At 42.4% G+C, this 22,525-nt stretch overlaps 1 protein-coding gene across 2 annotated transcripts in view; it reads left to right on the plus strand.

Annotated features, from left to right (window-relative positions):
* RIMKLB (ribosomal modification protein rimK like family member B) overlaps positions 1-14,560 on the plus strand; it is a 37,570-nt gene extending 23,010 nt beyond the window's left edge. The window contains exons 4-9 of one of the 2 annotated variants that reach the window (XR_008630746.1): positions 2,095-2,181; positions 2,792-2,995; positions 5,612-5,757; positions 10,030-10,244; positions 12,874-13,034; positions 14,373-14,560. Coding sequence is in view for 1 of the 2 variants with exons in the window: in XM_055143012.1 (XP_054998987.1) it covers positions 2,095-2,181; positions 2,792-2,995; positions 5,612-6,075 (755 nt within the window). In the remaining variant the exon portion in view is untranslated. Of the gene's footprint in view, positions 1-2,094; positions 2,182-2,791; positions 2,996-5,611; positions 9,643-10,029; positions 10,245-12,873; positions 13,035-14,372 lie in introns of those variants that run through there. The other variant, XM_055143012.1, reaches the window with a different exon arrangement.
* Positions 14,561-22,525: the final 7,965 nt, after the last annotated feature.

Genomic DNA, 22,525 nt, shown 5'->3' on the forward strand with positions numbered 1-22,525 from the left:
TGTTTTAGCTGACTGGGTAGAGTGTTTTCAATATTCAGTTCCATGATTCCGTGATGTGGACTGGACTTAGCACACTTGCTCTGCAAAGAGCCACCTAGTAGATAGGACCTGGCAAGTTCTATGTTACATCCTGCAGTAATACTGTTATACTGTGAAAATGAGGATTATACAGATAGTGGTGCAGTCTGCTCCACAGGCTTTAGCTACCCCTAAGATAATAGAATACTATTTGATGATGTTTCCTTTATTTTTTATTTAGTTGTTTATTGGTTTGGGGCCACCCCTGGCAATGCTTAGGGGTTATTCTTGGCTCTGCACTCAGGAATCGTACAATCATGCCTGGCAATGCTCCGGACCACATGGGATGCCAGGGATTAATCCTAGGTTGGCCACATGCAAGGCAAATGCTATACCTGCTGTATTCTTGCTCTGGTCCAGAATCTTCATATTTTTAAAACCGCAACTTAAAAAAAATATTATTCTAATTTAAAGACAGGAACTCATGACATATATGGCACGTGTGGGTTATTTTTTATTGTTAGTTTTTTTTTTTTTGCTTTTGCTTTTTGGATCACCCCCAGCAATGCACAGGGGTTACTCCTGGCTTTGCACTCAGGAATTGATTGCTCCTGGCAGTGCTTGGGGGACCATATGGCATGCTGGGAATCGAACCCGGGTTGGCTGCATGCAAGGCAAACATCCTACCCACTGTGCTATTGCTCCAGCCCCATTGTTTGTTTTTGAGTGCACAAGTTAAAACAATATGAATAGCTTGAGAGTTGTAGCTTCCTGGTGCTTTTTTTTTTCCCTTTTTTGGCGCAATTAATTCAATAAAACATAAGATGGCCAGAGAGATAGTAAGGCATTAAGGCACTTGCACTGCATGCCTCCAACCCCGTGTCACCCTAGAATTACCTATGATCCCCTTAATGCTCAGCACTCTAATAAAACAATAGACGGGAAATAGCCCATGACTACTGAATAACTCAATGTGGGAAGAACTTATAATAATGGAGATAAGAAAAATTGTTTGGGCTGGGGATATAGTATAGGGATTCAAGCACCTGTCTAACACATAGATTACCCTGGTTGGTCCCTGGCACTGCATACGGTCACCCGAGCACCACCAGGAATGATTTCTGAGCATCCTGGGTGAAGCCCAAAACATTAAAAAAAAGAAAAAAGAGTGGAAAAAATGGTTTATATGTTTATGAGAGGTTTGACATCTGAATAGGTAATAGAATTTTGGTGGTTTTTTTTTTTTTTTTTTTTTTTTAAGTTTGGGGGCCACAACCATCCGTGCTCTGGGTGTCACTCTTTTTGGGTCACACCTGGCGATGCACAGGGGTCTCATTCCTGGCTCTGCACTCAGGAATTACCTCTGGCGGTGCTCAGGGGACCATATGGGATGCTGGAATCGAACCCAGGTCAGCCACATGCAAGGCAAATGCCCTACCCACTGTGCTATTACTCCAGCCCCACTGGGTGTCACTCTTGATGAGATACTTGGGGAACGTTGAAGTGCTGGGACCCAGCCTAGGTGCCAAGCAAGCACTCTAGTCCTTTGAGCCATTGCCCGTACCTCTTCCTTTCCCTTTCCTTTCCCATTCCCACTCCCATTCCCTTTTGTCTCCTTCCTCTTCCCCTCCTCTCTTCCTGTGGAGTGATATGTACAAACATGTGTATATGTATATATATGTATGTGTGTATACATATATGTGGAGAGAAAAATTTATTTAGAGGAATATGGGAGGGGAAAGCAATTTTCTATTTCTCATATCAGACATAGTATTGAATGTACTGAGGTAGTAGGACTTAGGGTTTCTGTTACTTGCATGAGGAAGGAATAAGAAATAAAAAATGAGAAATTATACATATTAGAAAACTGCCTATTCACTTTATATCATTATTATTGTTATTATTATTATTGACTATTCAGTTTAAAAGGTATGTTTTTTAAAATTTGTTAGTTTCTCCAAGAGAAATATAAGTTAGCTATTACAGTCACACTTTCTATCATGTTTGTATTGCTGTCCTTAGGATAGGTAGAATTTATTACATAGCTGTTTTAAATATATTTTTTACTCAAATCAGGTGGCCATGAAAATTTTGCCAAAATGATTGATGAAGCAGAGGTACTGGAATTCCCCATGGTAGTGAAGAATACACGAGGTCATCGAGGTATGTAGGATTTGTTGTTAGAATAATTTTTTTTTTACGTTTAGTTTTGGAGACACCCAGGCTATGCTCAGGATTTAGTCCTGGCTCTGCACCCAGGAATTATTCTTGGTGGTGCTCTGGGGACCATATGGGATGCCGGGGATCAAACCTGTGTCAGCTGCATGCAAGACAAGCGCCCTCCCTGCTGTACTATTGCTCCGGCCCCTAAACTGAATTCTGAAAACTAAATTGTTTAGTTTTGTTTCAGAGGCTCTAGCTAGTTAGTGCTCAGGGCCTCCCCGAAACTCTGCTCAGGGATTGCTCCCAGCAGTGCGTTGGGGAGCCAAGCAGTGCCAGGGAGGGATGTGAAAATCTTAGATCACTAAACTAAAAATTTTTCCCATTTTTTAAAATGTTTCAGTGATTTAGGATTAAGTGTGTGTGAAGTGTGTGTGTGTGTGTGTGTGTGTGTGTGTGTGTGTGTGTTGGCCCACGCCCAGCATACACTCCTGATGGTACTCATGAGATATGGCAAGGCAAGTGCCTAAGGGGGTAGCTATACTATCTCTCCGGTCTCCAGCCCCTCAGTTTAAGGCCTAAGCCATTACATTTTCTTCCTTTTCAATCACAGGTAAAGCTGTATTCTTGGCTAGAGATAAGCACCACTTAGCTGATCTAAGCCATCTTATTCGCCATGAAGCACCATACCTGTTCCAGAAGTATGTCAAGGAGTCTCATGGACGGGATGTTCGTGTCATTGTTGTCGGAGGCCGTGTGGTTGGCACCATGTTGCGTTGTTCAACAGATGGGAGGATGCAAAGCAACTGTTCACTAGGTAAAAACAGTGCAAATCTCCATATACTCCTAGATCAAGTTGTACTACATCTTGTTTGTATTTATATATATATAGGTAAACATTGAATGTGATTAATCACCAAAATGACAGTTGTGACATTTTTACTTTTAACTTTAGTTGGTTTCTGGCAGTGAAATTGAAATTGGATTTCACTGAATCATAAACTTGCTTTCATCCAGAGCCAATGTGTGAAATACCTAACCAAATTAAATGTCTGACCTCTTTGTGATTTACTTTCTTTGCATATTTTTGATGCATGTTTATAGTCTAGAAAAGAATTTTTCAGTTTTGCACATGTTTATGTCTTTCCCTGAAATTGATTCATTGTTCAGAGTGATGTAAGGATCTGTTTTCTTATTTCCCAGATTAATGCTTGTTCCTATACTGTTCTATTTCGAGGGTCTGTGGGGGTGTTTAGACCACACCTGGTAATGCCTTGGGTTGCTTTCATCCTACTTGCAGGGACCATTTGGAGGCAGGGATTGAATCAGTTTTCCGGTGTGCAAAGCAAGAGCTCAGACCTTTTTTTTTCGGGGGGGGGGGGCGGTGGTGGCAGTGGTGGCGGCACCACGTCCTGGTTATTCTGGTTGACTGCATGCATGCATGCAAGGTAAGCACCTAGCACACTGAACTATCTCTCCAGCCTCTTTATTTTGAATAGTTACCCAAAGGTGGGATCGCTAGTTTGTATGATAGCTCAATCTTTAGATACTGTTTCTTTTTTATCCCCTAAAATGATTACACTGCTGGAGCTATAGCACAGCGGGTTGGGTGTTTGTTTGCCTTGCATGCGGTCAACCTGGGTTCGATTCCCAGCATCCCATAAGGTCCCCTGAGCACCACCAGGAGTAATTCCTGAGTGCAGAGCCAGGAGTAATCCCTGAGCATTGCCAGGTGTAACTCAAAAAGCTTAAAAAAATAAATAAATGAAATGATTGCTCTGATTTACATTCTCACCAACAGCGCAGTCAAATTCCTTTTCCTTCATACCCTTTCCAACAGTTGTAATTGCTGCTAATGGTGTAAACGATTCTTCAGGTGTGAAGTGGTATCTAATTATGGTCTTAATTTGCACTTCCTGATAATCAGTGATAATGTGCACTTTTTCATATGTCTATATGCCCTCTTTAGAAGAGACTTTTTTTTGTTGGGGGCCACATCCAGAAGTGTCCAGGACTTACTCCTGGCACTGTACTTAGGGATCACTTTGGGCAGGGCTCAGGGGACACATGACATGCTAGGGACAGAATCTAGGTCAGAATCCGGGTCTGCCACATTCAAGGCACACGCCCTACACACTGTACTACATCTCTGTCTCCCCATATACTATCTCTCTTTCCCCAAGGGCCGCCGCCCTCCCCCCACCCCCCTGCTTTTTTAAAAAATAGATTTTTTAGTGAAATAAAAGTTTTATTTAAAACAAATTTGCTTAGATAAACATAAGAAGAAAAAGAGATGTATGTTCAGAAGACAACAAGGGTTTCTCCACAGGGGGGAAAAGCTAAATCTGCCTATTTTAAAAGTTAGGTTGTATGAATTATTTATATACCTTGGTCATTAGCTCTGTTTAAAAAGTGCTTTATTTCATCGATTGTAGATGACTTGTTTTGCTGTAGTTGTCTTCTCTGGTTAGAACATTACAGATAACTTTAGGCCTACAGATTCTGAGAAACAGACTTTTTTTTTTCCTTTTGGGTCATACCTGGCAATGTTCAGGGGTTACTCCTGGCTTTGTACTCAGTAATTACTCCTGGAGGTGCTCAGGGGACCATATGGGATGCTGGGGATCGAATCCAGGTTGGTTGTGTGCAAGGCAAACGCCCTCTCCACTGTGCTATCGCTCCAGCCCCTAGTCCCAATGTGTTGATGTTGACTTTCTTCCTCTGGGTGCAAAAAGTTCAAGTGCCAAGATCTCAAGTCTTTGCTTTGTTGTCCTTGCCTCGTGCCAGAAAAATCTAGAACTTCACCTATACTACCACAAGCTCCAATGTCTTTTAACTTAGTGGCAGGTAAATAGGAACAAGAGAGCCATGTTCCAGTCAGTGTTTACAGATTCCATCCTCCCTCTCTCCCTTCTGTGTATCTTACTAATTTCACAAATCAAAACCTTAACAATTGTATCATAAAATGTGAAATAAAGTAGGCTAATGATGCAAAAGTATAATACAAAGGTTTCTTCTTCATCTATATTGCAAGTAAGATAAACTAGTAGATTAATGGTTTTTAGAAAGAAATATTATTAAACTATTTAGTATCAGGGCAGGGAAATAGTACAATGGTTAGGGTGCATTTCTGGCATGCACCTGACCCAGGTTCAATTTCATGTATAACACGGTCCCCTGAGCAGTGCTGTGTGTAGCCCTGGAGGCCTCAGCACTACCAGGGTGGCGTTGGATAGCCGCAGTGTCCTTGCTTGACTGATGCTCTGGTTGAGTGCATGGGGCCCTGACCTCCTGAGTCCAGCTTAGGAGCGCCCTCCACCCTCACACCCTAACCTCTGCCCCCAAATAAGTATTAAACAATTTTTTTTGGAAACTAGTTCTCTTAAGAAAATTGATCATTTTGGTTATTTCTGACTTGGTTTCTCTCTTGCAGGTGGCGTGGGGATGATGTGCTCACTGAGTGAACAAGGCAAGCAGCTGGCCATCCAGGTGTCTAATATACTTGGAATGGATGTGTGTGGCATAGACCTGTTGATGAAAGACGACGGCTCCTTCTATGTCTGCGAGGCAAATGCAAATGTAGGTTTCATCGCCTTTGATAAGGCTTGTAATCTAGATGTAGCTGGTATCATAGCGGACTATGCCGCCTCCCTTCTGCCCTCTGGCCGGCTCACCCGGCGTATGTCCCTGCTCTCCGTGGTGTCCACTGCCAGTGAGACTAGTGAGCCGGAGCTGGGTCCCCCAGCCAGCACTGCTGTCGACAACATGAGCGCAAGTTCCAGCTCTGTCGACAGCGACCCCGAAAGCACCGAGCGAGAGATGCTCACCAAGCTCCCAGGGGGCCTATTCAACATGAACCAACTGATAGCCAATGAAATCAAACTCCTGGTGGAGTGACTCCACTGGTAAATAATTAACCAACAAAACCCTTGTAAAACTTTCTTTTTCTTCTTTTTCTTTTCTTCTCTTTTCTTTTTTTTTCCTTTTTTTCTTTTTTTTAAAAACCAACTTGCAATGCTGTTCATGGAAGATGCTCAGGACAATAAAAAAAATTAAAATTAGTTAGGAGAGAAAGGGGGGGAGGTAAACAAAATCAGCCTATCAACATGTTATTGACTTCCACTTACAAATCTTGCAGAAGAGATGATGTCTGACCTCTTCGCTATTCCCTTTAATTTCTCAAAAAAGTGTATGTTCTCAGGCCTTGAAGTATTTATTTTGTCAGTCTCTTGCCTTCTCCCTGCCCTCTTAAAAGATTTCAAATTAGCAGAACTTCACATTGTGTTTTAAACATCTAACTAAATTGTAGGAGTTTTTAAATACAAATATGAACATGCTAACATTATACTTTTGTTCATAGTTTATGAAATATTGAGGACCTTTATTGGGATTTCTTTTTTCCCCTTGATTTGAATGGGAAGGCAGTGTGCATATGACCCAACAAATATTTTTTTTTAATGACAAAATTGGCATGTTTGCATGATAAAAGGAAATGAACAGTATTGCAATGTTTGGTACACAAAATAACATTTACTCCAATGTAGATAAAATTACACTAGTTTAAAAATATGTACATTGACTTGTATTTGTTAGTGTTTTAGTCTTTTTTGGAAGACATGCTCTGTTAATGTTCCTTTTTTAAAAAAAAAAATACATGCTAGTCTAACAATTCCCTGATCTATGCCTGCATCTTTAACAATGGCCAAAGTGAAGAAAATGCTACCTTTTTTGTTAATGAGACACTGACTTGGAACATGTACATTTAAAGCCTTTTTGTTTTTTTTCTTTTTGGTGGTTGGGCGTTTATAGAATAAGGACAGGGAAAAATATTTTTTGGTGGGGAGCAAATCAAGGGCCTATAAGTTCTGAAATATAAAGCTGAAGTGATTTCTAATACCACTGTTAAATATTTGCATTTTTCACATTTATAGGGAAATATATATGTGTGTGTGTGTGCACGCATGCATGTACATCTGTTTTGCTTCTTGTTTATACCAACCAATCAAAAAGGATAGATTCTAGAGAATGGAGCATGATGGGAAACAGTTTTGTTTTTGTTTTTTAGTTTTCATACCTATGCTCCACTGGAGTTGAGGTACTCACATAAGGAGAATAGATGCTCTTAGGCCTCTGTGTGTGCGTGTGTGTGTGTGTGTGTGTGTGTGTGTGTGTGTCTGTCTGTCTGTCTGTCTGTCTGTCTGTCTGTTCATGTGCGTGTGCACATGTGCACACATGTACACACACATGGGTGTATATATATATATATATATATGTTGTTTGGCTTTTTCCTTTGGTCTAGACTGTATATAACTTATTTGAGGCCACATGCTTTTTCTTCAGTGCTTCTGGCTATGCGTTTTCTTCTGCTACACACAGGTTTTTGGGGTGGGATTGCCTGAACATTTTTGTTTGGGGAACTTGTTTAGTAGTATTGAGTCTCTTACAGCCCTACTCTCTGAAGCCTTCAATATTCTCCACTCTTTATGTTCCTTTACTTTCTGAATTTATGAAAGCCCCAAAACTACATATACTATGAGCCTTTAAACATGGGTAAATCTTATCCCACTGATGGGTTTTGAAGGTGTGTTAAGAAGTGGAGATGCTGCAGAGTTCAACATAAGTTTTTAAACAGCAAGTTCATCTCCCTGCAATCCTCTGAAGCTTTTACCCGAGTCCTTTCTTGCCTCTCCAGTGCTTTTTTCCTTCAGATGGACCTTCCTTAAACATAATTTCTTGGACATTACTAGAGAGACTTCGAGGCAATAATAAAAGATCAGTATTAACCAGCTCAAACAGAGGTTTGATCATGCATACTTGTACAGTTTCCCCCCATTTTAAAAAGGAATGTAATAAAATTTGTTTTTCCATAGAATTGATTAATATTAAAATTGAGTTAAAGGTTGACTGTTGACAAATAGAATAGTACCTCTGATCTGTGCAGTGTGTCATTTCACTCAGAAAAAAAAGATACATAAGAGGAGTTTCTAATTTATTTATTTTAGAATATTCTAATCACATCTAAAAAAATTTGATTTTCCACAGTGTCTTTGTGGGACTCACTTACATAAGCACCTCTGATTCATTAACAGAAAGAAGTGCTTCTTTCACTGAATGACCATACTTTGGAGGATGCATACTATTTGGGATAGAGAAATAATGAGGAAGAAAGGATTGCTTAATTAAATTATCATTCTGTGTTCAAATAGAGACCAATGGTTGCTACATAAATCATGATACATATACTTGAGTAATTTACATATTACACATATAGATAGATTAATGAATTAAAAACACAAATTAATCACCCTCTATTAGAAAAAGATTTGTATTGGGTGGGGTAAGACACTAGGAAAAAAATGCAGTCTTTTTAAAAATACTACAAAATTAACCAGCCGTGTGTGTATATATACACATATACATATATGTGTGTATACATATGTACATATGTATATATACACACATAACAATTATCTGAGACTTAAAAGCACATAGCTTTACCAACCTATTTCTGAATTACAGACTTACATACAGAATGAAAAGCAGGTTCAGTCATTTTAGACTTTTAAGAACATTTATCATTTTGAATTTTCTCAAATATTAAGGTAAAAATATGAACAAATTATTTTGGAAAAATCCAAAGAAAATAGCTCTCATATTTAAGTAAAGGGTAAATATATTTTCATATTGTTAATAACTTGTTTATCTGCTTTGAGAGGTTAAAATGTATTTATCAATTATGTATAAATAATGATCATGCAAAACTTGAATTATTGTAAAATTGTTGTGTATTGTTAAAATTGTAATTCTGAATTGTAATCTTAAGTAATCCTTTCTGATATTGTTTTTATGTCATCCATGATGAAAGCTGGACTAAACAACACACACACAGCATTACTCACATACATATACACATACACACAAACTATTAATTTAAGATTTTTTTAAGGCTTTTTTCCCCCTTTTGACATGTATAAATGGTTATTTCTGCTGAACTTTGAAGTCTTTCTGTAAATGCTACCAATAAGAAAAGACCCTGGAACATTAGAAAAATCCTTCAAGAGCCTTGTTTTCATCAGGCATTTCATCAGACTATTGAGAAGATATTCGAGACACTGAAAGCAGTTGATAACTTTCAAAAATCATCTCTTCTTTTTCAAGAAGAAAGCAATGGAAAAAAATTCTCTTCATTCAGTGCATCCCCACTTTGGGGCCTGGGGATCTTAGAGACTTTGTGAAATCAAATCTTGTGTTACATTTTTCTCCTGGCTCACTCTTTTTGAGAAGGTTTATGGGCTATATGGCTGGTGAGACACGATCCCCTCCTAAGAAAATGTAGGTGCTCAGACAGGTAACCTCTGCTGCTACTGTTTTTATTTGTTTGTTTGTTTGTTTAATTTTATTTGAAATTTGTTTTTGTTGTACTAGGATATTTTTAATGTAATATATTGCAGGATTTATAACCAGGTTCACTGCTTTCTTTTTCTTCTTCTTTTTTTTTCCCTTAAAAAGAAAACCAAAACAGTTTTATTTAAGATACATTTAGGCGCCTTTGAAGCTTGGATTTTGGAAAGTTTCAGTAGTGGACAGAACTCTGCTGTTGGAATCTTCTAGTCTTCCAGGTTTAATTTGAAATGTTTTCAGTTTCGTTTTGGATTTTTGTGTGGTATTTTATTTCCTTTATACCAATGCCCTTTTGCCATTGCTGTTTTGGGGTGGCTGTCTAACTATTAAGTGAAATATTCCTTCTAAATTAACGAATCTTGGTGTTTTAAATTTCTTAATGGTTTGCATTTTAAAATTGGTTTTTAAAGAAATATTCTAACTGCTTGTACTGTTACTGTTCTTTGCCAGCCTTTTCAGGAGCCAAAAAAACAAAACAAACAAACAAACAAATACCCAGAGAAAAAACTTCTTTCCTTCTTCCCCCTTCCTGATGATGAGTGAGACGTATTGAGAACTTTCGGGGTCAGTGCCCTTCTAAACTCCCCTTCCCCCAATAATGCAGCTGTATAATGAATGGTAAATGCAGCGGTTTGGATTCAGACACAGCCCCAGTCTGTTTGCAGGTAATTTGACTCTTTGTCCTTCTTTACACCACAAGGTTAACTTTACTTAAAAAAAAAAAAATTCCTTTCTGTATGTTGCCTTAAGGGAACCATGGATTTGTAATAACTTGCTTTGAAAAGTTGATGTGTAACTATCTAGCAGATAATTTGATTAAAGAAGAACTTTTGGGGTAAAGTTTAATTTGGTTGGGATAAATGCAGGACTTTCTTTGGGAATTTGCTTTAGCCATTTAGGTAACTCCATTCCTTGCATATATGTCTATAAGTATTTCAGAGTGTGACTTTTGGCTTTTTGTTTTGGGTTTGTTTGTTTCTTCCATTGTGCTACTCTGGCTTAAGCTTTTTCAGGGGTTGGTGTTCCGAATACACAGTGAGCTCACAGTATAAAGACATCAATTAAGAGTTGACAGGTATGGAAAACTAGAATTTTGAAAAGGTAAAATTAGGTTCTAGGTTATATATATATATATATATATGGTTAAAAAAAAAGAAGTGGAAAAGATAAAAAGCTTCACTATAGCATTCAGTTGACCTTAGTACTTCTCTTTTTGGAATATAATTATCAAAGTGAAAGGAAATGATGAGCCAAGGATAATAGGAAACATTTTAAGAGCAGTGTGATTATAAAACTACTTATTCGCATTTCTCAGAAAATAGTTTGAACAAAGAGTCTATGCTGTGTGGTTATTGTAAAATAATAGTTTAAATATTAAAACTCACAGGTTTGAATAGAGTGGAGGACATTTCTGAAGCACGAGGTGGTTGAGTAATGAAGACCATGCAATGACATTAGGGGTAGGAATAGGAATGCAACTTATCCTTTTAATCATAGCCTTCCTCTTGGTAGATGACCCCTCCTGCCTACCCGATCCACCTTCCCTTTGCTCTTGTCCCTCCTAAACTGTTAGCAATAAACTATCATTTGGAAAAATAATCCTCAATCCAATAGATAGGATTCTAGTGAAACTTGTCATGTGCTTCTGCTTAATTTTATCCTGTGGCTTTAAGTTAGAGGCTTTAAGTCCAGTACTCACTAGGTGGTTATTAGGCAATTCTTGATTGAAATAACTTTTTCTACAGCTGAAGTCATAAAATAAATAATTGACCTGCTTCTTGCATCAGTTCACACATGAAATAGGGTCAGTTCCATCCTAAGCTTAAGCAAAAATACTTACCTGATAAACAAAAATTTACTAAGAATCCCATCTGATATATACTATAAAACGGCCTGTTGAGGAGAGCCTTGTCCTCTTCCTGACAAAGATGTCCAGCAGTAAAATGTGTTGATGCTGATCGCAATGGACATACATTCAATTCTGCTGCCCCATAAAGAGCACTAATTTGTTTTTATCATGTTCAAATTTATTAGGTTGGCCTTAAATAGCATATACTCCTGACTGCTATTGTGGTGTTCGGGAACGTGAGGGGTGGGGTGCATTGTTGTTGTTTTAGGTTTCAGTCAGACAGACATCCCTGTGCCCCAGTTCCCAGAAGCACAGCAGGCCTCTAGGAGCATCCGTGGGAACGGCGCAGCCCTCGCATCACCAACTCTCCTGCTCAGGCTCATCCCATATACAGAGGTCAAAGGGGGGGTCTCGAGATGGGGGAAGGAATGAGAAAGGAGGAACAATCTCACTGCAATGCCATTGTTGTCGAGCCTTTGGTGCTATGTCAGTGTTTGTCTTTTTTTTTTTTTTAAGTTGGCGGACTGTACAGCTTTTATTTCAGGGTAAAGGAAGTGGGAGGGTGGAACTCAAAAAAGCTATTGCTGTTATTACTAAAGGATTATTGGTTACTGTTCTATATCACCTGATACAGACTGAATTTGAGTTTGCCCTGAGGACAAGCAGAATGGGAATAGAAATGATGCTCTGGATTTTAACTGAAAACCTTTTAGTGGTGTTAATTTCCATTTCTACAATTACTATTACATTTGTCACTCTGTGTCTCCTTCCCCTTACCCCTTCCCAATTCTCTATATGTGTACAGTTTGAGGAATTGTGCATTTGTGGTGTGTCCTTTTAAAAAGGACTTAATCTATTTACTCTTTTCAAAACATATACCCAGTGCTTATGGGCATACAAATGCTACCCTATTTTAAATGTAGGTGGCGTGTGTGTTCGTGCTTTAATGTATTCAGAGCCATTGGGCAATAAGCAGTCCAGAACATTGAAAACTCAAGCAGGTAAAGCACCTCACACCCTTAGTTTCTAGACTTTCTTTGGATCACTCTTTGATTGCTGCATCCTTTGCAATTCTTTTGGTAGTCTCTGAGCATAACATTTGTAGGACTTGTAGACTACCTAGTTAAAACTTTTAAGTTATGTGTTTCTTTGTAAGATTGTAGGAATAGGTGAAGAAAGTATGATAGGAAAGAAATGGCTCCTTGATGTGGCAACCGCTAAGTGTCTGAATCCACTTTTTTTTTCTCCCCCCTCAGCTTGGCATGACCATTGATCATACATTGTTTGATTTTTCTGTGATTGGGATTTTTGTTTTAACTTTGGGTTGGGAGGTCTTAGGAAAACAAAGAAGTAGCTATACATGTGAACATGTGAAAAGTTTACACTTTTTTCTGCTTAATCCAAATAGTAAGCAAGGACTTTTTCTATATACTCTTCTGCTGCAGCAGAGAAATTAACTGGTAGGTGGCAGCAGAAGGAGGAATTCTTCTGATTGATGGCTGCTGACAGTCTGCATGAGCGAAGAGAGAGTGTGACATGTCACGTGAAGCAAGTGGGGGAAATGGACACAGGACTCCAGTTCCTGTACTTTATTAACTCGAAACCGGTAGGTTCTCTTGAACTGAAGTGTTGAATGCATTTTAGATGGATTCCCATCAGCATCAGGTTATTAATGATGGAGTGAAAACAGTCTTCTGTAACTTGCTCTCACTTCAGTCTCTTCTACCTCTTTGCTTTTCTGTTGTCTCCCATTGCTTCTCTGTGCATGTCTTTCAACTCAGCGTATGAGTGACTGTGTGCAATGTGTGCTGTGTGTCTCTACCTTTGCTTTCATCCCTTTTGATGTGCACTCTATATTTCCTGGGATAAATAAATAGCTTAGTCTGCTCCTTTGGCTTGATGTGTGTGGATTAGCACCAACATTATAGTAGTTGATGAGGTAGACTGAAGGAGATTAAATGCTACATTTAAGTCCTTAAAATGAATTAATGTTCCACTTAAGTCTTAATGAAATGCAGCTCTGTTCGCTCAGCTGATTATTTTGTAGTTAAAGTTTTGGGCCATGCAGGGATTGCTGCAAGATCTCATATTTGCGAGTTGTGTGCTATATGCTGACCTATAGCACCGGCCCTGATGGCATGGCTTTTTTTTTTTTTTTTTTGCTTTTTGGGTCACACCTGGCGATGCACAGGGGTTACTCCTGGCTCTGCACTCAGGAATTACCCCTGGCCATGCTCAGGGGACCATATGGGATGCTGGGATTTGAACCCGGGTCGGCCTCGTGCAAGGCAAACGCCCTACCCGCTGTGCTATCTCTCCAGCCCCTGGCAAGGCATTTTTATTGCTCCCAACTTACTGCACTGACTTAAGGCAGTTGAATAATAAGACAAAACATGCGATTCTTAATGTTATGTAGCCTTTAGCTTCATATTCACTGATTTTTTTGTTGTTTTTGTTTATGCTTTAGAGGCCTTACCCAGCAGTGTTTATAGCTTAGGCATCACTTCTTGGGCTCAGGGAATCTATGGGGGTAGGAGATTGAACCCAGATCAGCCACCTATAGCACTGTAGCACTCCACTGAGGGACTTGTTGTGACTGTGTTTGGCATATCGAATACGCCACGGGGAGCTTGCCAGGCTCTGCTGTGTGGGCGGGATACTCTCGGTAGTTTGCCGGGCTCTCCGAGAGGGATGGAGGAATTGAACCTGGGTCAGCCGCGTGCAAGGCAAATGCCCTACCGCTGTGCTATCGCTCCAGCCCCAAGGCTTTTAATTTTTAATGAAAATGTTAAATGCCTTCCCAGTCCATATCAGTTTATCTTTTTCAGCTGAGAGCACCAAGATAAAGGGTGATAAATGTATATAAAGAAACTTATAATTTTAGACAATAAAGACTGATTTCAATTTGTTAATTTAAGTGACTTGTTTTGTTGTCTCCGTACAGGGTCTTTCGAAGCAACCAGTGCTACTTTTTTTGCTGAGTCCCTCATTCAGAGTGGACAAAACTGATGTGAATTTTTTCAAATGAAGAATAGAAATACATAGAACAACGAAGCAATAACTCCAGCCAGTTATTGTGATTGGGGTGATTTGATTTGTTTTCTGAAATAAAAATACATAATTGAAAATGAGGCAACATGGGTTGTGTTTTGTTCCTTTGGCAGCAGTTTCTTTCTACCCATTCTACCCTGCGTGAAATCCTTTAGTCAAAATGTCTATATACCTGAAGTCTAGCACCATACATGTATTCTGTTTTCCTTTTTGCAGATGAAACTCCTTTAATCCTTTTACACTTACTTTTTTTTTTTTTAATTTGGAGGGAGGGACAGACCTTCTGTGTGCTTAGTGATCACCTGGCAGTATTTAGGGAAACATTTGAGGTGCTGGGGATTAAACCGAGGTTGGCCTCACGCAAGACAAGCACTCTGCCTACTGTACAATCTCTGTCCCCCGGCAAATGGATAACGTAGACACCCGTATTGAAAAAGTCAAGAGGTGGCTGGACAGATAGTCCAGGGGGAGGGCTCTTGCCTTGCACGTGACCAATCTGTGTTCAGTCCTGTATCACAGAGGATCCCTCCAGCACTGACAGAAGTGATCTCTGAGCACATATTATTCTATGGCCCCCAAACCTAATAATAATAGTGTTAAGTGGTAAAATAATTTAAAAAGAAGACAAAAGGTTGGATAAAAGCTCCTAGAAAGGCTGAAGAGTAGTACAACGGGCAGGATGCTTGCCTTGCATGTGGTTGACCCAAGTGTGAACCCTGACACCCCAGATGTCCCCTCAGCCACCACCAGAGCACAGAGCTGGGTGGGACCCAAAATCCATATAATATGCACACCAGGGGGCTGGAGCGATAGCACAGCGGGGAGGGCGTTTGCCTTGCACGAAGCCGACCCGGGTTTGATTCCCAGCATCCCATAGGGTCCCCTGTGTACCGCCAGGGGTAATTCCTGAGTGCAGAGCCAGGAATAACTCCTATGCATCTCCAGGTGTCACCCAAGAAGAAAAAAAAAAATAAATAAGCACACAGGGCTGAAGAGTGCGTACAGCATTTAAAGCCTTGCTGGACTTACTGGACTAGGGCCCTGTCCCCTGAGCACAGAGCCAAGAGTAAGCCAGGAGCACCATCAGATGTGGCCCAACCTTCCAAACCCCGTGCCAGATAAAGACCTTGCACAAAGATTCCATTATTAACTGTTTGCATGCTAGCCCAGAGTTAATCATCTGAGAGCGTGTTTCCTAATGTCTGCGTGCCAGTGCCCCTTTCTTGCTTTGCAAATATTTGTCTTAGTTGGAGCCTTCTGCCCTGAATGGGTCCCTTGTCCTCTACGTCCACCTACTGGGTGGTGCCTGAAATAGCAATGAATTTCTCCATCAAATCAGTCCGTATCCTTTTACTCTGGGAATAAGAATTGGTTATTGATGCAGTTAGGGTGACATTCCTTGGATTGCTTTCTCTCTTTCCCTCCTTTTTTCCTCTCTGCTTTTGCTTTTGTTTTTTGTTTGGGGGCAACACCTGGCTATATTTAGGGCTTACTCCTGGCTCTGGGATCATGGATCTCTACTGGTGGGACTCAGAACTCCCTCCCTCTCTTCCTCCCAACCCTCTCCCTCTGACCTTTCCCCTCTCCCTCCCTCGCTCATGCTTTGCAGGCTGGATGCCAGCCTCTATGACCAGCTTTATCTCATCCTCCCATAAATCAGCATTTTCTTTTCTTTCTTTTTTTTTTTTTGCTTTTTGGGTCACACCCAGCGATGCTCAGGGGTTACTCCTGGCTCTGCACTCAGGAATGACTCCTGGCGGTGCTTGGGGGACCATATGGAATGCCGGGGATTGAACCCAGGTCGGCCGCGTGCAAGGCAAACGCCCTACCCGCTGTGCTATCGCTCCGGCCCCAAAATCAGCATTTTCTATTCCAGAAGAAAGCCCTGAAAGGAAGTCCTTCCATGTGTCCCACCCTCTCTCCCACCACATTCTGGATGAGCCAGTGTCTTAGGCAATGGCAGGAGTGGGGCGGGCTCATCGTCCAGAAGGGAAGGCGAAGAGGGTTTGAAGAGACAGATAATGAAGCAGCTTTTCGGATTTTGTTTTGTTTGGGGGCCGCACCTGGCTATGCTCGGGTTACTCCAGGCTCTGCACTCAGAAACCATTCCTGGTGGGCTTGGGGGACCCCCTGGGGTGCCAGGGGTCAAACCCAGGTGGGTCCTGTGCAAGGCAAGCGCCCTCCCCGCTGAGCATAGCTCCTGTTCCTATGAGCACCTGCTGTATATGCAGGAGGACCAGGTATGGTCCCCAGTGCCCTATAGTTCTCTGAGCTTCACTGGGATTGATCCGGGAGCACAGAGCTAGGAGTAGTACTGAGAAAAGCTGGGTGTGGTCATGAATCTTAAAGGCTGACAAATCTCAAATCTGCATAGGCGGGCAAGCTGGAGCATGTCTCCAAGTATGTCACTTTCTTCAGTCTGGAACTTAAGCAAATGAATTTCATCTTTTTTTTTTTTTTAAGTTGGAGCGATAGTACAGCAGGTAGGGTGTTTGCCTTGCACGCAGCTGATCCAGGTTCGATTCCTCCATCCCTCTCGGAGATCCCAGCAAGCTACCGAGAGTATCCCTCCTGCACGGCAGAGCCTAGCAAGCTCCCTGTGGCGTATTCAATATGCCAAAAACAGTAATAACAAGTCTCACAATGGAGACGTTCCTGGTGCCCGCTCAAGCAAATCGATGAGCGACGGGATGACAGTGATACAGTGAAACTTCAATACATTGATTTATTATGGGGTTGTGTGTCACACCACTGATGCTTGGGGTGGGGGGGGTGGAGGGGTTTGCTTCCAGTAGGTTGTGGTGCCACGGATCAAACCCAGGACTCTGTTGCATACAAAACAATCACATTAGCTCTTCTGAGTTCTTTCCTTCGCCCAACATAGGAATTTCCAACAGACACAATTAAGTCTGTCACAGGGATCAATCAATAGTTGTTGAAAAAAAACTTCTGACGTAGACTCAGAGCAAGGGATCTTCGTAATTCTTTGTGTCTTCCCCCGCCTTGCTCCCCTGAGAAAGACGGGTGTGGGGACTGCCTGGTTTGGGTGTGGCAGCCTCATTTGCCCTGATGTGTTCATGTTTGAACTTCGACACACCGCATGGTTCATGCCAGTGAATTTGGAAAAGGAAGGGTAAATCCTGTAATAGAGCAGGGTGGGGAAGACAGGAGCAAGCCAGGCGCGGCCCGGCCCGGGCTTAGCTGAGTTCCTCCCTTTCCCAGTACTAGGGATGATCAACCCCAGCCGCCCTTCTGGCGGCAGAAACAGCTGCTGTCCTCTGGCCCGTCTGCTAGAGAAGCAGACCCAGCTTCTGGGACGGCCGCCTCGGGAATGGAAGTCAGATTGTGAAGGGCAGAGAACTGGCAGCTTTGTCTGGACAGCAGAATGTCCCAGGCGAGGGGCTGGGTGACAGAAACTGGAATAGAAGAAAGGTTTTCAAATCTATCAGAACATTCTCCTTTAGCCACCAATGCTTTTCACCACTGAATTTTTGGTGTGAGTTAATTGAAAATGTACACGATACTCCAGAGTAACTAATACTTTTTTTAAAAAAAAATAGTAACCCAATGATGCTCAGGGGTTACTCCTTGCTCTGCAGTCAGGAATTACTCCTGGCTGCTCTGGGGACCACATGGGATGCCAGGGATTGAACCCAGGTCAGCCTCATCCAAGGCAAGTGCCCTACTCCCCGTACTATCTCTCCAGTCCCTAGAGTTTTATAGTTCAGCTTAATATGCTACGTTTTTCTTTTGTCTTGGAACTGTATATGACAGTGATCAGGTAGTAGTTGAGGGACCAGAGAGTGCGAGGGATCAAAATTGGCCTGCATGCATGCAAAGCATGTGCTCCAGTCAGTTGAGCTATCCCTCTGGTGCACACGTGAGATACCATTGAAAAAACTGTGTACTTAGGTCTAAGATAACATTAGCTGAAGAAAAACCATGAGAAGATCATGGACATTTATAAGATAATGTTTTATTACAGAATTTTATAATATGTAATTCATATAATTTAGTAAAAAAAAAAAAACATTTACCATTAAAAAACAAAGGTGCGGGGCTGGAGCAATAGCACAGCGGGGAGGGCGTTTGCCTTGGACGCGGCCGACCCGGGTTCGATTCCCAGCATCCCATATGGTCCCCCGAGCACCGCCAGGGGCAATTCCTGAGTGCAGAGCCAGGAGTGACCCCTGTGCATCGCCAGGTGTGACCCAAAAAGCAAAATAAATAAATAAATAATAAAAAACAAAGGTGCACATGCAAGAATGGTTCCAGGGGATAGGCTCTGATGTTTATTTAGGATAAAACACTTTAGTAGTGGGTAGGTTGGCATGCAGGAGCCCTAGATTTGAGCCCCCAAACAAATCAGAAACCCTTCGGTTAGGATTCCGATACCCAAACAAAATGAAGCGTGCTAACTCTTTGCTGAATAATCACTAACACGAATGTCTTTTGGGTTGGGGAGTGAGGTCACCAACAATGCTGGGGGGATCACTCCCAGTGATGCTCGGGGACCCCCGGAACCCGACTCCGACATGACAGACAAGCTCTTGTTCTTTTTTTGTTTTCAGTTTTCGGGTCACACCCAGGGATGCACAGGGGTTACTCCTGGCTCTGCACTCAGGAATCACTCCTGGTGGTGCTCTGGGGACCCTATGGGATGCTGGGAATAAAACCCGGGTTGACCGTGTGCAAGGCAAATGCCCTACCCGCTGTGCTATCGTTCTGGCTCAAGCTCTTGTCCTTTGAGACATCTCCGCAGGCCCTAACTTGGATTTTTTTTTTTAATCTCTGTGCCACAGGCATGGCAGCCAAGAAGATAGCAGCCTGCAATCGCCTGTCCCAAATGCACCAAGGGAACTTGAAGGTCGGAGAGATAGTACAGCTTGTAGGGCACTTGCCTGGCATGACGGCAACCCGGGTTCTATCCTAGCACTCCGTATGGTTCCCTAGACACCTCTCCCCTCCAGGAGTGATCTCTGAGTACAGAGCCAGGAGTAGGCCCTACACCAGTCAGGGGTGGTGCCCGAACCGAAATAATCATAGTGGGAAGTGACTAGGAAGGATTCAAAACAATCGGTGGGCCAGTTTGGTGGCAGGGTTTGGGAGGTAAGGGCAACTCCAGATGGAAATCTAGTTTGCTTCCAGCCAGGCGTGAGAAAGGGCCGCTGGACTCTTGTGTTTCTATCACGCTCGCAACTTGGCCCACGGGCCAGTCCCAGATATGGGAGCTCAGAGGATTCTGTGTTTTCCAAAGCAGCTTGGAACTAGGCTCCCGCAAGCACTGACCCCGGTGCTGGCCACCTGCCCCATCCCCGAGCATAATAAGTAGTGAGGCAGGTTAAGGGTTCTCTAGCTTTATGGCGAGAGACTTGACAAATAGCAGCGTGCGCTCTGAAGGTGGACCCCACGATGATCTGATGCCTACCAGGTATCAGGTGCAGTGACCGCCAGTTGTCTCTTCCCACCCCCATCTCTTCCTGGGGGGAACACTGCCACACTGAGAGGATGTGCTCTGTGGTTCCAGAAAATTCCAAGTCTAGGACACAGTGAGGTGGACTCACTCTCTCTATGACACCCCAAAGCTTACTCCGAAACCTTTGTTTTGACCACCTCTCCATCCGATTATTATGAATTTATAATATAGCTTATTCTATAAGGACTATATCATATGTAGAAAAGTTTCTCTGGCCTATAGACATAATGATGCAATATTGGAAAATGGACACATGTGGTGACACCCTTTTTATTCTTTCTCAATATTGCTTTGGCCCTTCAGGTTTTTCTTGTGGTTTCATGCAGATTTTTGCATGACTTTTCCTGGCTCTTTGGTAGGGATTGGCTATAATCCACAGTTTGCATCGGATATGGACATTCTAACTCATATGACTTCCTCTCATCTAGGAACATGAGCTATCTTCGTTTATTTGTGTCTTCTTCAAGTTTTTCTTTTTTTCTTTGCTTTTTGTTTAACTCTGGTTTTTTTGGGGGGGCGGGGGTGTCACACAAAAGAGAAACAGGGGTTACTCCTGGCTCTGCACTCAGGAATCACTCCTGGCGGTGCTCAGGGGACCATATGGGATGCTGGGAATTGAACCCGGGTTGGCTGCGTGCAAGGCAAACGCCTTACCAGCTGTGCTATCTCTCCAGTCCCTTTTTTTCTTTGCTTTTTGGGTCACACCCAGCGATGCTCAGGGGTTACTCCTGGCTCTGCACTCAGGAATTACCCCTGGCGGTGCTCAGGGGACCATATGGGATGCTGGGAATCGAACCTGGGTCGGCCCTGTGCAAACCAGACGCCCTCCCCTCTGTGCTCTTGCTCCAGCCCCTGAAGGTTCCTACTTCTTTCTTTCTTTCTTTCTTTCTTTCTTTCTTTCTTTCTTTCTTTCTTTCTTTCTTTCTTTCTTTCTTTCTTTCTTTCTTTCTTTCTTTCTTTTAACAAACTGGACTTTATTAAGATTTAAAACTTCTGGAAGATACATAATCAAGGGAATGATGGTGCCAAGGATGTGGCTCAAGTAGTAGAGCAAATACTTGGCATATGTGAAGCTCTGGGCTCAATCCCAGATATATACCACCCAAGCACCACTGAGGGTCTTCCCAGTACCACTCACTTTGGTCCCCACAATAAGAACAGCAAGAAAGAGAATGAGAAGATAAGTCACAGGTTAGGTGAAAATATTTGCAAAAGACATTCCTGTTACAGGATTGTAATGCAAAAATGCAAACAACTCAAAATTGAACACAAAGTTCAATAATAACACTAAGGTCAATAAGAAAAAAAGTCCAATCTGATTTTAAAGATAAGCAAAATATTTTTCTTTTAATACTGGGGGTCAAACCCAGGTCTCATGCATGCAAGACTCAAACTTTACCAATGAGTCACATTCAGATACTAAAGGTTCCTATTTATTTTATTTAATTTTTTTTTTTTTTTGCTTTTTGGGTCACACACAGCAATGCTCAGGGGTTACTCCTGGCTCTGCACTCAGGAATTACCCCTGGCCGTGCTCAGGGGACCCTATGGGATGCTGGGAATCGAACCCGGGTCGGCCGCATGCAAAGCAAATGCCCTCCCCGCTGTGCTATCGCGCCAGGTAGCTCCTATTTCTAAGAAAGCTTTGCAGGGATATTTATGGCCAATCCAGTGATGGCCTCCCTGGTCCTGGCTGACCAATGTGCTTCCTAGGTTCCAGGCACGGCCAGAAATGTGGAGAAAGAGTAATTAGCAGTTGTGTATCCTGGAGAGGTTTGCAAATGACTCTAGATATGAATCCTCTCCTCTGGATCTTCTTTTTTAGTTTTGTCTTGGGCCCACACCGGCTGGTGCCCAGGGCTTACTCCTGTCTCAGTGTTGAGGAATCACTATGGCAGGGTTCTAGGGAACCACGTGGGTTGCCGGGGATCGAACCCTTGGCAGCATGCAAGGCAAGTGCGCTAGCTGCTGTACCATTGCTCCTGCTCTGGGAGTTCATAACTACTCAGGGTAGCACTGTCGTCCCGTTGTTCATTGATTTGCTCGGGCAGGCACCAGTAACGTCTCCATTGTGAGACTTGTTGTTACTGTTTTTGGCATATCCAATATGCCACGGGGAGCTTGCCAGGTTCTGCCGTGTGGGCAGGATACCCTCGGTCGCTTGCTCGACTGTCTGAGAGGGATGGAGGAATCGAACCTGGGTCAGCTGCATACAAGGTAAATGCCCTACCCGCTGTGCTATCACTCCAGGGTACAGATGAAAAAAAAATTTTTTTAGCTTTTTTATAATTTTTATTTATTTATCTATTTATTCATTCATTCATTCATTTTTGCTTTTTGGGTCACACTCAGCGATGCACAGGGGTTACTCCTGGCTCATGCACTCAGCAGTCACCCCTGGCAGTGCTTGGGGGACCATATGGGATGCTGGGAATTGAACCCGGGTTGGCCGCGTGCAAGGCAAACAAACGCCCTACCCGCTGTGCTACGGCTCCAGCCCCATTTTTTTTAGCTTTTTTTTGGTCATATCTGGAGATGCTCAGGGGTTGCTCCTGGCTCTGCACTCAGGA

The sequence above is a fragment of the Sorex araneus genome, chromosome 6 (assembly GCF_027595985.1).
Source record: "Sorex araneus isolate mSorAra2 chromosome 6, mSorAra2.pri, whole genome shotgun sequence".
Taxonomy (NCBI): domain Eukaryota; kingdom Metazoa; phylum Chordata; class Mammalia; order Eulipotyphla; family Soricidae; genus Sorex; species Sorex araneus.